This window comes from Falco punctatus, assembly GCF_963210335.1.
Source record: "Falco punctatus genome assembly, chromosome: 4".
Taxonomy (NCBI): domain Eukaryota; kingdom Metazoa; phylum Chordata; class Aves; order Falconiformes; family Falconidae; genus Falco; species Falco punctatus.
The window spans coordinates 2,364,173-2,379,386 of NC_137583.1; the positions used below are offsets into that span (position 1 = coordinate 2,364,173).

The 15,214-nt window shown below is 39.3% G+C and overlaps 1 protein-coding gene across 16 annotated transcripts in view; it reads left to right on the plus strand.

The window, feature by feature from the left end:
- Positions 1-15,214, plus strand: part of ATP2B2 (ATPase plasma membrane Ca2+ transporting 2) — a 434,838-nt gene that overhangs the window by 233,960 nt on the left and 185,664 nt on the right. For all 16 annotated transcript variants that reach the window (XR_013927793.1, XR_013927794.1, XM_080385382.1 and 13 more), the window contains one exon: positions 12,887-13,371. Coding sequence is in view for 14 of the 16 variants with exons in the window: in XM_080385382.1 (XP_080241508.1) it covers positions 13,173-13,371 (199 nt within the window). In the remaining 2 variants the exon portion in view is untranslated. The remainder of the gene's footprint in view (positions 1-12,886; positions 13,372-15,214) is intronic.

Genomic DNA, 15,214 nt, shown 5'->3' on the forward strand with positions numbered 1-15,214 from the left:
CTTTGTCAATGTCCCATTTAAAATCACTGCAGAACATCATTGTATGTCTTTCAGCTAATGCCCGCTGAGATTTAAAACCTCCTTTTTGGCTGCTCTCTTTCTTAAGAGTGACCTTGGCTGACAGCTTCTATTGTACAACTGAGGCCTGCGGGGATTTTTCTTTTTTCTCTCTCATCCTTTCACATGGATTTATGTGGTGCTGACTTATCTCTCCAGTAGCTCTGCTTCTATTTCATTGCGGTTAAGATGTTCGTAGTTATAAATCACTGTGGAGAACATATGTTTATATTTGATTTTCTTATAGATTAAAAATTTCATGGTAGATGTTAGATTCTATCTTGTATTTTTACTTCCCTTTCTTTTTCTCTGATTAGAGAGAAGAATAATCACATGTGGTTTTCATGGCAGGTGATAGAAATAAATCAGCTAATGACCTGCCAGGCAAGCTAGGAGAGATGTAGGGGTTCTTTGCCTTGCTTTTGGGTGGGGGATGGACGGGGTGACTGTTTGCTGTCTTCCAGCTCTTGAAAACCTGGAAAGAGGCTCTAACCAGGTTAATCAATATTTCCTGCAAAATCTGTGCATGTTCACAGCTGAGGCTGTTTGCATTTGAAGCTGGAATTCAAAGCTGTCAAGGTTTGGGTCTATTTTTAGTAGCAAAGATAGGTAATTTAATCCTTTTAAAGAGAAATTTTATAAAGCTGAGCATTTTGGTGGGACTGTAAAATTATTTACACAGATGTTTTTTAAGCACAATGCAAACATATGTTTTTGAAGAAAGGTAGCTTTTGTCTTCTACCATATAACTTGTTTTCCATAGGATGTAGCAAGGCTAAAGGATTATTTTTATTTAACCCTGGTGCTTGCATAACTGTGCACTGAGAGTTCAGTGGCATAAAGGAGATTTAAACAGATGTGAAGTTTTATAGGAACTTAATTCTAATATGTATACGAGTGGTGTTAAAATACTGGTAGCTTCATTTTTCAGTAATTTATAACCTCTTGAAGTTTGATTTTAAATTTGTTATACTTTCGCATGCTGCTTTTGAATTCTGAGGCATATCTGACTATGTTTAGGCATGCAATGTAACATACAGGCATGCAGCAGGGTAGGCTTGTTTCTTATACATTTTAGTTAACTGATCTCAAGGGGTAGGTAAGGCAGTTAGATAATTTATTTTGACATAGTTCCTTATGAAATTTAGAGGTATGAACAAAACGAAAGAAAGAATGCAGTGGTATTGTCAGTAGTGTAATAGGAATTGTCTTGTATTTCCTTACCAATTACTGTAAAAGATAGAGAGGAACTGTGCAAAATGATCAGGTAAGTCAAAAGGAGGTGAAAAGCTCTCATTAGACATCAAGACGACAAAGAACAAGCCATGTCCAGTGTAGAACAGTCATTTTCTCCTCTGCAGAGGAGCACTGCTTCGGTTTGGGGTACTCGACTGTAGAAGATGAATGGCAATTGCACGGCATGCAAAGCGAGCGTCTGACGTAAGGGCTGTGGTACAGAGATCAGCCCAGGGGTGCAGTGAGGAATACAGGACACTGCTGTTTGCACATGTGTGTGAGGAGCAGGCACAAGGAAGGCATGGATCGTTCCATTGCAGGTGCCTGATGTAACTAGATAGGAAGCAGGATGAGCTTATGAGAAAACTTTTATAACTTGTGTGTTTTTTACAGATCTGTATTTTGCTGCTGGGAAGCAGTGGTGTCATGCTGGAGTAGACCGCTTGGTCTGTCTGAGACTGGCATCTGTTGGATTTATGTGTCCTGTTCAATGAGATGTGTTGTCTAAAAGCTATTTGCTTAAAAATCCTGTCTAACGAAATTAAAATATTCAGGATGGCTAATATCCTTGTACTGTCTATAACCATTTTGTGGTTCTATCCAGACAAAATGGAAATGGTCACTTGCCTTGAAATACACAGGTAATAACAACAACAAAGTCTGTCTTTGATGGTCCTTATAGCATCAAACGCAGCTGTTAATTATAAATTGGTGTCTTTGCTCTCAAAGAACTGCATCCTATCACAAGAACAAAATAGTCTAATCTTATGTAAAAATCCCTTTTGGCTTTTTTTTTTTTTTTTTTTTTTTTTTTTAAGAAATGCAAAAGTTCTTTTTACTGTTAACAAAAAGAAAATATATGTTTGTTCAGAAAAGTAGGTGATAGCATGCAGTTTTCTTTTACAGCCTTTATGGGAATAGTGCATATGAAAAATTTGTGCATTCCAGTTCCACTCGTGTATCTTTCTATTCACGCATTAAACAACAATGTATTGCATTTTTTATAACAACCAGATTATTTTCTTTAATAGTTTGTGCTCTTCTTGTTTCATTATTGTGCTTGTATTTATTTTGCGTGGAAGCTGGATTTTCTGAATCTCATTAACAGCCAATGGTGCTGCACTAAAAGCTTCAGTAGTACTTTCATGGCTTTGTATCATTACTTAATTGTATAATAAGATGCCTCTGATAGTGAAACCAAGGTGGCAGAAGATAGAGGTGCAAACACAGGCTGCAATCTAAGTCTGCAGTGGGTTTTTTGTACTTGATTTTTGTAATTTTTTTTTTCCCCCGGGCCAGCTGTTTCTCATGGAGAACTGTATCATGCTCCAGCATTTCATCTGCTGAACAGTCATATGCCAACTGCTGACTGACATTAACGATGTCTGACTTCAGCTGCCACTGTGTTTTCTTGTACTTCACACTGGCTGGCCCTGCTGCTGGCAAAGGATTTTTTTTTCTCTCTCTTGGTAACCCCTGAAAAACATAAGGAGGGAGTACCTCCCCCTGCAAAAATGGGTTTTTCTGCTATCAGTTTCGAAGCTGGTCTTGGGTAAAAGACATTATTGTATGAATGAGGCTGAAATAGAGCATTTTTATCTAAATACAGCAATTGATGATTAGATTTTGGTACGGCTGTGCTGTGGCTTTCCTGTCTTTTGGTTAAAGGTCTGTTAATATGCTCTGATTTTCTTCTTTTCAAGAGTGACATCGCCAACAGGAGGCAACCAACCCTTTTCACTGCTGATGTTTTGTTGATTTATATGATAGATACTGACAGAAGAACAGAGAAAACAGCATAGCAAGTCCTGCGTTTTTTTGTTTTTATTTTTCCTGAATGGTTTCTTTGGGTTGCTGTGGAGAATTTCAAACTTCTTTCTTAGGGATGTGAGTGTCAACACTGATCATACTACAGTAGTTTGGAATTAGATGTTAAAATAGGAAAGATCTTTGCTATGAAAAACGCTTGGATTTAATCTCCATAATTTGTATGTGTTGCAAAGTATTTCCAGTAGGTTCTAGAAGAAACTGTGATACTTCCTAAGTAATCATCCATATCAGGAATACTGCTATTTAAATAGGGGTTTTCAGTAAAATAGTCAGCTGCTGGGAGTTTAACATGCTGGATGTAATTCCTATCTTCTTTTCCTTTCAAGAAACACTAACTTTTCATCAGGTACAAACCCCATTGACCTGTATACCATGTTTGCTGACAAAGGTTCAGTTTTTATTCTGGTTTCATAGTTGTGGCTGGACCGGAGGTAACACAGTGCCAAGTGACCAGGCAAGGTTTGGTTCGAGCCCGTCAACCTCCAGAGTTCAGAACAAGACACAACAAGATACATTTTTGCTGCAGCCCACCAGTTATGGATTTCCTTGGGTTTTATTCTCTCTGTTATCCTATAGATCCGTACTTACGAAAACCATGATACCCATCAACTTTTTAGTAAAAGTAATCCATCAAAATTATATTTCACATTGAGTGCTCTTCAACTGTGCTTCCTCTGAAGTATAGATGTGCTCTCCGGAAAGGCCTCCATTTATCTCCAGCTTATTTTAAAAATGAAATTCTGGTCTTTTAAGTATTTGAGATCACTGTCATGACAAAATTCTAGCTGGTACTGGAAATATTTCTGCTACCATTGAAGAACTCTCAGAACAGTAAGTGGGTTGAAGCAGCCCCAAAGGTAGGTGTTGGGAGGGCAGAGGGATAACGTGATATACTTTCAGATGATGGTGTTCTGAAATTTAACAGGCCAGAGAAGGATTATGAGTAGAAATTGCAGTTGACCGATTAAAAAGCAGATAGGTGGTTCAGCCACAGGTAAGATTTTCTTCATTACTTTCAATTTTTAAGACAAGAAGTACCTGTGAAATGTTGTTCAGAATCTGCGGAAGGAAGGTAAAATGTGGTTAAGATATCTCCTGGTAAGGACACATGTATGACAGTTTCTACCGTAGTATTAAAACTTCAAGTTACTACTCCGGTATGAAGATTAGATAGAGAAACCAGTTAGTCTTTGTATGATGAAGCAATTAATAATGGACTAAAAAAATAAAATAAAGAACTAAATCCAGTGTCCCTTCTGAACACAGACTGCACAAAATTCCAAAAGTTTTTGGTAGTGTGGGGCAGAGTAGGACTATCAGCTTTATTTAATCAGTCTGTATCAAGTTGAAAATCCTATTTGTTGTAAGGAGTTAGATAACCTATTTCTTTTAAGATGTTCTGGAGAATTTGCTGATTAAAATGAGATATAATCGGATACAAGGCACATAGACTGTAAAAGTGGAGACTTCTCAAAATCCCTTGAAATCGTGTGCTCCGAACAGGTATCTTCTCGATGGTAAAGGTCACACGGTAATTCAAATTCTAGATTTAAGAAAGCTCGTGATATGTAAAATGCATGAACAAAAGACAGATGTAGAATTCCCAGTCTTTTTAGTGTTTATGTTTCAATAATGTGCTTTTAATGAAGCAAAGTAAATACCTGCACTGGAGTCTGGTGAGTTTAGGCTTTTTTTTGTACAGTTTTTTTCGTCCTTCTCCCTCCCTTGGGTTGATACTATAATGGCCTATAGCATAACACTAATTTTAGCAAAAGGAAAAAAAAAAAAAGCAACAAGGAAGGGGGGAAGGGTCGGGTAGGGGGGAAGCAAGCACCTTAGCCCTCTTGAAGAATTTCTGAAAATTTTGTCCTGGAGATGATGCTGATGAGCTTGTACCTGATCAGTAGATCTGTCTACCACATCACTGGATAATGCATCTTTTGTGTATTTGCTGCTGGCGAAAGCCTTTTTTTTCTTTTTTTTTTTTTCTTTTTTTTTCCCCTCTCCCCCTCTCTCTTGCTGCCCTCCTCAAGCTCCGTAACTGATGCAGTAAGCTGTGCTGGATCCTGGGGCTGTGCTGGGATATGTGCCTTAGCTGGTCAGTTACTGCGTTTAGAGCATTTAACTTACATTTCTTTCACATCTACTTACTTTAACGATATCTGAATATCTGAAGTCTGAATATCCATAGCTTTTTTCCAGCTGTGTTTTCAATTAAATTGATAACATAGTTTGGAAGTTGGCCTTCCTTGGAGCAGCTGTGTTGTGTTTAGTCTCTGTATAAAATCAATGCAGCTACACATGAAAACAAATTTTTCTAAAGCTTACATAGGTGTAGAATGGGTGTTTGTTCAGTGCCAAAAGTACAACCCCAAAGAGTAGGAATATATGTTGTGTAGGAAGGTAAAGAATAAAAGAAACCCAGTAATTGCTTTGCAGTGTGGAATTGATGTCTTGGGAGAATAAATAGCTAATGAAAAATAACCTTTCATTTTGTCACTGAAAGCAAAACAAAATAAATTCATGTTAGTAGTTGCAAGAAATGAGAGAAGGTTCTTAAAACTTGTGGCTAGTACAGACTTTCCTTGAAAAACCTCTTTGCAGAGGAGATCCCTTTTCAGTCAGCAGGTCAGGCTGCGCAGGGCGCCGTGCCCCTGGCGCCGCTAGCCCCTGGGCTCAGCAGGCGCTGGTGGTGCTGCATGACAAAGCCAGGAGTGTTTCCTAACTCGGACAATTGCTCAGTGATGAGCAATAATAAACATGATTTGGTTTCTTATTGCAGTCTGTCTACTAACAACATTCATAAAGAGTGAAATTCTGGCGTCAGAGGAGGGAGGATGTCATCTGCAGGACCTGATCCAATCCCCCAGAAGTCACTGGTAGAGTCATTTCATTGACTTTAATGGGACTGAATTGATCCCTTTAATAGTAGCGTTGTTCCTGTCAGTAGTTCATTTGGCTTTGCTGTAACCATTTACATGAATAATGGTGGAACACAGGCTTTGTATCAAATTGTAGACTGAATAACTGTACACTGTAACAGGGTACTGGAGGTAATGTTATTTCACAATTGTTTTAAGTTTCCATCAGTATACTGGTACAACATGGGAAAAGAAGTTCAGCAAATTTGTGAGAGTTTGATTCTGTTTGGTAGAAGTCCTAAGTAAATTGGCTTATTGTACAACGGAAATTAATTTGCCCCATTAATAAAGATTTATTTTGTGACAGTGCCTTTTTGGCCTTCAAATAATCAACAGTATCTTACAGGAGGCATGGAATCATTTTTATTTCTCCTACCTGATAAGAAAAGTGGTACAAGAAGTCCAAGCTGACTGGAGGTGTGGATTCATACTGAAAGGACTGAAACAGTTGTTACTTTAGGGATTATGGTGGATAGTTGCCTGTGATTTTTTTTTCCCCTTTTTTTTAAAAAAAAAAACCAAAACAACACCTCACCAACCAACAACTTTTTCATTTTGTAATATTTTTAAAATAAAATCTTAACTTTATTGTCTTTATGTCATCATAGGGTCGGCGGAAATATATTTCTGTCTAGGAACTGAATGAAGCATTGTAGAAGAAATCCTAATATTTTGTAGATGGAATGTACAGATGTCTCATTCCTGTGTGCTCATCATGAATGGATTATATACGAGTTAATGCAACTTGAAATTCATTAAGAAATGTAGTGATGAAGTCAGGAATATTTTTAGACAACACTCAGCTACAAAGTTCAGTTTCTCCTTCTTTATCTACTCTTGACTTCCAGATATTCAACAAAAATTTCACACTTGTGAAGGTGCCAACCTGGTTTTATTCAAATGGTGTTTTCTCTTAGTTCCCTCTGCACCTTGTGCATTCCTGATAATTAAGCTTTGAAGTCAGTTGTGAGTTTGAGCATCTTTGGACGTTTTTGCTTAGCTTCGTTGGCTGCTTGGATAAACAATCCATTGCTCGTTCTGGTCCGCAAAGATTATATTCACAAATGGATGGACATTTTGGCTTTGACATGAAAAGAACAAGAAACTGTAAAAGGTGGTAAAACTGGGCCATGCTTGATTTATTTTGTGCATCTGGAGACTTCTGCAGAGCAGGTTATGGTTTTCTTTCTCAAATGCTTTTACCTTGCAAAGATCTGCCATGTATTTTTCATCCTCTGCAATATGTTGTCAGCCTGTTGCTACCCACACATCAGAGTCCGATGAACTGTAGTCTCAAGAAACCCTCTTGAAAGATTTTGCTTGGATTCGAGGGAAAATTCCCTTAAATCTGCTTCCAATCCTATTTTATCAAGAAATGGTATCTCTAATGCAATAAATATAGATGAATCTGGTTAAACACCTACTACTTACTGACGTGTGACACTTCCAGCAGTTTCTTCCCTCTGCCCTTACTTTGGGGGTTCTCTGTAGGTCCCAAGGACCAGCTAGCAATATCTACAGCCAAATGATAGTCCAAGGGAGACAGTAATGCTACATACAGAAGGGTGGGAACCGCTAATTGCCTTAGTTTAATTCAGGGGGAACCAGATCTTCATGCCTTCTTCCCAGTTGCATGATGAGTGGATGCAACTTGGGCTTTGCTGATCTCTCTGCCCTGACTGTGCCTCTGCCAGCTCATTAAGAAGTGATTACCTTTTCATCCTTCCTCCTGTAATGCAAGCAATTCTTTCATCATCCGATTTTGAGATTGGACTTAGTATGATCTTAGATGACAGTTTAGAGAAAACAGTCAAATTATGAATGTATCCTGTATTTCTGAAGTCGTCATGAATCTGTTATTTTTCCAGAACTTTAAGGACTGTGAAATGCAAGTCTTGTGATTCTGGTCTGGTGAAACCTGGTTTGTTACCTTGCTACTAATTTTTCTGCCAATAGAAGTCCAAGTGAAATCAAATATCAGAATACATATCTACTTAGAAATCACTCTAGGGCACTGTGAAAATATTTACAGGCTTCCAAGATGAGACTTTTCCTGATTAGGGAAATCAAATAATAGTTTTCCCAGCAGACCTGGGATGAGTAGTTAGCTCATCCAAATTGCCTCTGTTTTAATTGGCATGCATTTCCTTTAAGGAGGTAGAAGATGAAAAATATTTGACTTGGGCTCTACAGGAATGGACGCCTGTTGCCCAAGACACAGCCACTCTGGAAAAAACCCACCAACCAACAAATAATCCAAGTTTGTAGTGTGTTTGTACAACATGAATCCATGACATCTTTGACAGACAAAATCCCAGACCAAGGTGAAGACTTATATTCTGACTTTTTAATGAGAAAAATAAGGATGGTATTTTACTCAGTTTTTCTAGTATGTGAAGTCTTTTGCTACCTGAAGTGAATCTAGGTGGGCTGCTGTTTTGTCTTTTTGTCCCCAGCATGCTGTTTTCAAGCTGTATTTTAAGAATTTTTTTACCCAAATTTCTTCATTCTAAAGCTTGTTTCAGAAGCATTGTTAAGAATAAATAAAAAGAAATAACCTTCACTAAAAGCTACTGCTTTTGTGTGGAAGGATAATGTAACATTGTGTATGAAATTAGTTTTTCAGTTACTGGAGTTTTTTATTTCTCTTCTGCTGACCATGTCTGTGGAGGACTGGTTTCCCCGTATGTCGGCACAGGAATGGTGAGACCAAATACGCGTAACTGAGGAGAAAATGACCGTGTGCTAGGATGGTGTCAAAAGCTGTGCTCTCAGGATTTCAGGATGATGGCTCTTTGTGCCTGGGAGGCATCTGATTATAAATTAAAAGCCCTGAAGCATACAGTAGGTGATTGTTGTTGGATTGAAAGAGATTGAGTGAACCTTGGGTTAAAGAAGTTGAGAAATTTTGGCCTGGAGGCCCTGAGGGAACTCAGGGCTCCTCTGAAAAGAAAAGGAGAAGTCCTTGAGATCTCCTGGCTATTTCCCACCCCCAGTGCAACACACCTCCTGCTGCTGAAACCTGTGGTTTTGTTCAGTCTCGTTGCCTTTGGCCACTGGAGATGTTATTCCCCAGGTAGCTTAGGCCATGGCTGTGGGATTCAAATGCTGTGGGGTATCCTTTGTGAACTAGTTCTGCAGACTTGCCCTATAAGGAGTGGAAGCAGGCATCCTGAGTACGAAATTCCATTCACCTCATTTAGATGTCCATATTAGAAAAAGATCAGTCTCAGTTTAGAAGGTCTTAGTTTTCTTCAGCATGTCTGGACCTGCAGCTCCTATGAGGCAAAAGGTATGGTAGTCCGAGGTAGGTCTGAATCAGATTGACGAGGGTGATACTGGTCCTGAATAATGTCAATCAGTCATTTTGATTGAAAATATACAGGTGTCATCTGGTTTTTCATAATCAGGATCTCTTGGTAGCTCACCTATCCTATATTTACATCTGGAAAATAGCAGTGTTTTGAGTGTGTCTTGTAAAATAATCCCTTCCCTAACCACCTCCCCCCAGAAACCAGCAAATAGCCCCCCCGCACCCAAACCTAGTGGGATACTTGGATTTCTCACAGAGGAGACTTCGAGTTTCACCCACATCTAGTAACTCTGTTTTGGAGATGCAAAGCCTGTGGCCCCGCTGATGGGGGAATAGTGCCATATGCCAGTCTCAAGTTTTCTGTTTCTTGGCTTTTGTTAAAGGAATACTAACCACTCGGGAAGGGTGAGGCGGTTGTGTCAGTCATGCTAACCTGGTGTGTGCCCTGGCACGGTTTCTGGACTTTTCATAAAAGAGATTCAAGGATCAAATGAAGCCCGCATATCTTGTTCCATGGGATTAGAGAGATGCATTATCTGTGAATAATGTTAGCCATGCTTTGTGCTTTCTGTATTTTACCATCTGCCTTTCAAAAACGTGAGACGGTGTTTCCCTGGTGGTGTAACATTAGGTGAATCATGAAGAGCGCGAACTCCAAGTGATTTGTTTTTAAAGCACTGAAGGAAGTGTAAACTTCATATTTGTTGTTTATTGATTAATATTTAATTGAAGGTGAAATTAAAAATTAAGCAGGCAAATGACTCATGCTAAAAAGCAACAACACTGTCTTGCTGCGGCTGACAAATGACAATGAATTTTGTAAGAATAGAAGCAAATATATTAATATGTAGTGATGGCACAGTAAGTCAAAAGAGATGCTTTGATTGAGGGTGCTGGACACGTCCCACAGAAAAATCATGTAGAAAACATCTTTGACACTGATTTTAATGAAATGGGTAGCTGCTTCTCCTCAGAAAATACTGATTGTCTTTTCGCTGTGGTGGTACGGAATTTTTTGGGTTTGGTTCTTTTGGTTCTTTTGGTTTTTTTGGTGTCGTGTCGTCTGTGCCCCCGTCCTGTCCCGTCCCCCATGTCCCTCCCCCCCCCCCCCCGTTTATTTTATTAGAGGAATAGTTAAAAAGCCCACAGGGCTAGCAAAGCCCTATAAATTCTGTGTGAGGTGAATGGTGTTGTGGGTTTTTTTTAACATCATGGCTGGATTAGACGCCCACTGTTCAGAATTTTGACATGTACTTATCTTAGGAATAGATTCTTTTTTGCCCAATGGAAGTAAATAGCAGGCTGTTATTTTAGCTATTTAGGATTATTGATGCCTCATTTTTTCACAGCATCTTTCTGGGTGTTCTTTTTCATAATTAAATCAGAGTCTCCTTTCTGATGTGGCTGTCAGCAGGAACTTACAGATGAAACCATGAAAAGCCTGAAACGCTGATTTCAGGGAAGGAGGGGGCATATCAGTGGAGCTTGTGGTGATTCAGTGCCTTTTGGGTTGCTCTGTTTTACTGGACATCTGTGGCTTTTCTGTCCTGCAGTTTATTCCAAAATAATGCTACGGGCTGATGTTACTTCTACTTAGAATACTGATCCATCATGTTTAAAAATAGATAAAAGCAATAGTGAGTAAGGTCTTTTCTGCATGCTATGCATACGGAATTATCTAGAAATGAAGGGATACTGTCCGGAGTGCAAGCATGGAAGGTTGAGTGTTGTTGACAGAGCAAAATACTCCTCCTCAGCTATTCCTTGGCAAATAAAGACCCTCTTTAATTACTGCTTCCAGTTTCTCTCTATTGCTCACTGTAAGCTACATTTAGTGCTGAAATTTTTCTCTTCTCATGAACTTGAAAAGCAATATATGAAATGAAGGTTGGCAGAAGTTCTTGGCACTTGAATAGTTATCTAAATAGGATGGGTAGAAGAAACATGGAGCAGTTGACTGCTATTTTAATTGCATTCCGTAATATTGTAGTGAAACTTTGGTATGTGTCGTCCCCCCCCCCCCTTTTTTTTTTTCTTTTTCTTTATCCCCCTCCACAAAAATCAAATGAACGTCAAGTTTTTTGTCTGTAGAAGAGAGGGCTGGTAGAGGTTCAATTTGTCTAATTCTGCAAGGTATATTTGACTGCTCCAAAACAGATAATGTCACTGTGGGCAGAGGAATTAATGCATACAGTGGGCCTGATCCTTCTTGCATGCAGAGCAATGGCAATGCAGTTACATCAGTGGAAATACCAAGCCTACACGTTATGTTAACTGTACGTGGGTGGCACATTAAAATTGTTGCACAAATATAAGTTTGGGACTTGAGGCACTTTGTGATCATCTTTATGTGTGTACTCATTTCCACTGTGTATTACTGTACCTAAAAAGTTCAAAAGACGCACTTTGACTGTGACAGGTTTGTCAGTCATTAGGATGGTGGTGTACTCTTTTAAAGATCTTTTTTATTATGAGACCTATAGATTAGACCATGCATGCGCACTAACCCTCTTGAGGCAAGAAAGAAAACTTTAATCTCTGTTAAAACTCTCTGTGCCAAATATAATAGCTGGTTTCAGCAGTATTTAAACCAACTTCATTAGAATATGGGAAGGGGAAACAGGTTTTTAAGGCTGGTTTTAGCAAGTAATCAACTCTCTCCCAGATAGTCCAAATGTGACTTGTTCAACACTGCACATGAGGAAAAAAAAAAAAAAGGAAAAAAAGACAAAAAAAGGAAAAAGGCACACACCCCCCCTCCGTGTACACACGTATCTGTGTGTGTCCGCGTGTACTGGCTCCGTGCTTGCCTGTTTGCCGCAGCCAGGGCGAAGCTGGGCTCCCGGAGCTGGGCTCCCGGGCACTGCTGAGGGAAGGCAGCCCAGCAGCTGCCTTGGGTGAGGCGGCTCCGGCTGTTCAAACCAAGCCACTCCTGTGTTTCGTCTCTTTTTGGGGTCTGCTTACTTTCACAGAAGGCAAGGCTGCAAGATGTAATGTATTTAAATGTATTCTGAATGTGTAATGGTGGCTCTGGTTTTTCCACCAGTCCTTGCACTGAAAAACAGTTTTCCTTTAACCCGTTATAAAATCTAATGTTCAACTGATTTTTGTTACCTTCTAGGCTTTATGAGAGAGTCTTTGTTCTTGTCAGATGAAAGATTGATGTGGCTGTATGAACCAGAGCATATACTGGAGGTGCATCTAGCATGCTGGACTAATCGCTTACTTATTAATATTCATAAGCCATCTCATTTAGCGGGTGCTCTTGGGACTTGATTAAAGTAAGCAACACTGCTATTGGTGCTCCAGCTGTAGAGAGCTTTATCTAAGACAGAGCTAGTGTTATCCTTGTTGTCGATGCTAGCTCTGACTACCTGCAGCATTTGACAGGACACCTCCACAGTGTTTCTGCATAACTTTTCTTAAATAACAAGTCCACCTGCAATGACAGAGAGAATAGATTTGTGATCACCTTTGTAAAGCGTTATCACTCACTCTTGTAATTAGTCCTTTCTCTCTGTTCCCAGAGGTCCAGAGGAAGAAATGACCATGTAGATTCTACAGCTTGGGTGCAGCATAATGGGAAATGGTGAATGGAGCGGAGCTGGTCTGCAGCCTTGAAAGCAGCTGTTCTGCGGACCACTAGTGAGTCAGGGACACCTTGCACGCCAGAGGCACCCTCCACGTCGCTCACCGGACACACGCTGGATTCTTTTTAATTTCTTAGATTGGAATTCAAAATTCCTTTCCTTCAATTTTTAAACAGTTTTAAGATTGTATCAACTGTAACGAGTGGAGCAATATAATCAGCAACAATGGGTGACATGACAAATAGTGATTTTTATTCTAAGAACCAAAGAAATGAGGCCAACCATGCAGGAGAATTTGGGTGCACACTCCAGGAACTGCGCTCCCTCATGGAACTTCGAGGAACAGAAGCAGTAGTAAAAATTAAAGAGACATATGGGGAAACAGAGGGGCTCTGCAGACGTCTGAAGACATCACCAACAGAAGGTAAGCATATTGCCCTTCAGCTGAATCAGGGGACTTTGTGTAAGCGCTCTCGCTCTCCGGATAATGAAAGAAAGAGGTTTTGTTTCAGACCTTGAGCACAATTCTCATGGTGTTGCCATTATTCCCAACAATAATAAAACAAGAGTCTTCAGAGAAAGAAGATAAAACCAGGCTAGCTATAGCTAAAGCTAGCATGAGAATAAAAGGAGAGCTGTTTATTCAAGTAGCTAAATGCATTAATTCTTCCTTAAAAGGCAGACCAAAAAATCAGCACCTCTTTTATGGCATTATAAAGAGGCTTTATCATATATGCTCATGGGGTAAGAAGGTGAAGCTAGTTGCTTCAGTATTTAGACATCTGGAGAGTATAAAATGACCTTTTGAGATACATATTACATTGCTTTGTAGATCAATATGTAATATACAAACATTGTAGTTACTAATATGGACTTACTGTATTACCAGAGATAGTTTTGGATAAGTTACCAATAGGTGACTGTATCAATGTTTTTATTAGTTGAACTTTTTTTGTGTGCATAATTAAACTACTTACTTTCTTATGTTTAACAGTGCCAATCATAACCTTTCAATACCTGTTCTTCTGAGTGTTTTTGGAGTTCTCTACCCGATCATCAGTCATTAGTCTAGTTTTCAACACTCATGCCAAATATTTTCCCATAAAACACTGACAATGGTGGGATGTTTCCCTCTCCTCATTCAATTTTCCTGTTCACCAATTCTTTCTCTTTTAGTGCAAGTAACATTCTATTTAATTCGAAGAATTCCATTTTCATCTCCAAGGAATTTTAACACTCTTGGAAATTATACAGTCTTGGAGTCTGTAATATTTCTAGTCTTGAATTACTGGTATAATCATAAACATGTCAATTGTAGCGTCACGTTGTGTGATGATATAAATTACACTAGATGAAGATTCCCAGAGGAGCAGCTGTCAAGGCCTGGTCTTCAAGTAAATTCGTGGTCCTGCACTTGATCATATACAGTCTCAGTATTGTTTAAGCATTATAAACTATAAAGCTATGAACAGCACCTTTTCAGGAAAGGATTTTTAAGCTAATTCTGTATTAAAATGAGCAGCCAACCTCAACAGTGCTTCAGCATTCATGTGTGCCATCTGCTATTCTACAATAACTGGTGACAAATGGAACATTTTTATAACAGATCTCTCCCATTTTCTAGTCTTACCCCAATATCTGATCCTTCTGACAGGACCTCTTTTCCTACCTGGAGATTGCTCCCGGTAGGAGCGCTGACTTAGAAAAATGAGACCTTTGCCACTTGCCTGGGACTTCCAGATGTCCATCAGCCTTTGTGAGTGGCCTAATAGCTATTGCACATGACAGAATCAACTCTTCAGAGAAAATGCAGCAAGTCTGACATATCCCTGACACATCTGGGGAATTCCAGACCAGAAGTGCAGGACCTCTGTATTTACATGACAGAATAAACACTAACTCGTAAATATCCCGCTACAGATTCAGCATCTTAAATGTCCCTCAGCAGTTTATAGAATGTCAAAGCTGAAGTCTCAGTCTGGGTGAGCCAAGATCACTTCAGTGACTTCAGTAAAGTTATGCCAACTCATTCGGGCGGTTATCTGGTCAACGTGAACTTCAAAGGAGTTGTTAATTTTATTATCTGTTCAATTTGTGACATCAGGGAAACTTAATTCCTCATATCGGAACAGAGCGTATGGATCCAACTAGTGTGGCATGCTGACTCCAGCAGTAATCTATATCTGATACTGACGATAAGGTAACTTTCCTCTAAGCCTTACGTGCACTTCATCACTTGTGCATTAGGGAAAAACATTTCCAGCTTC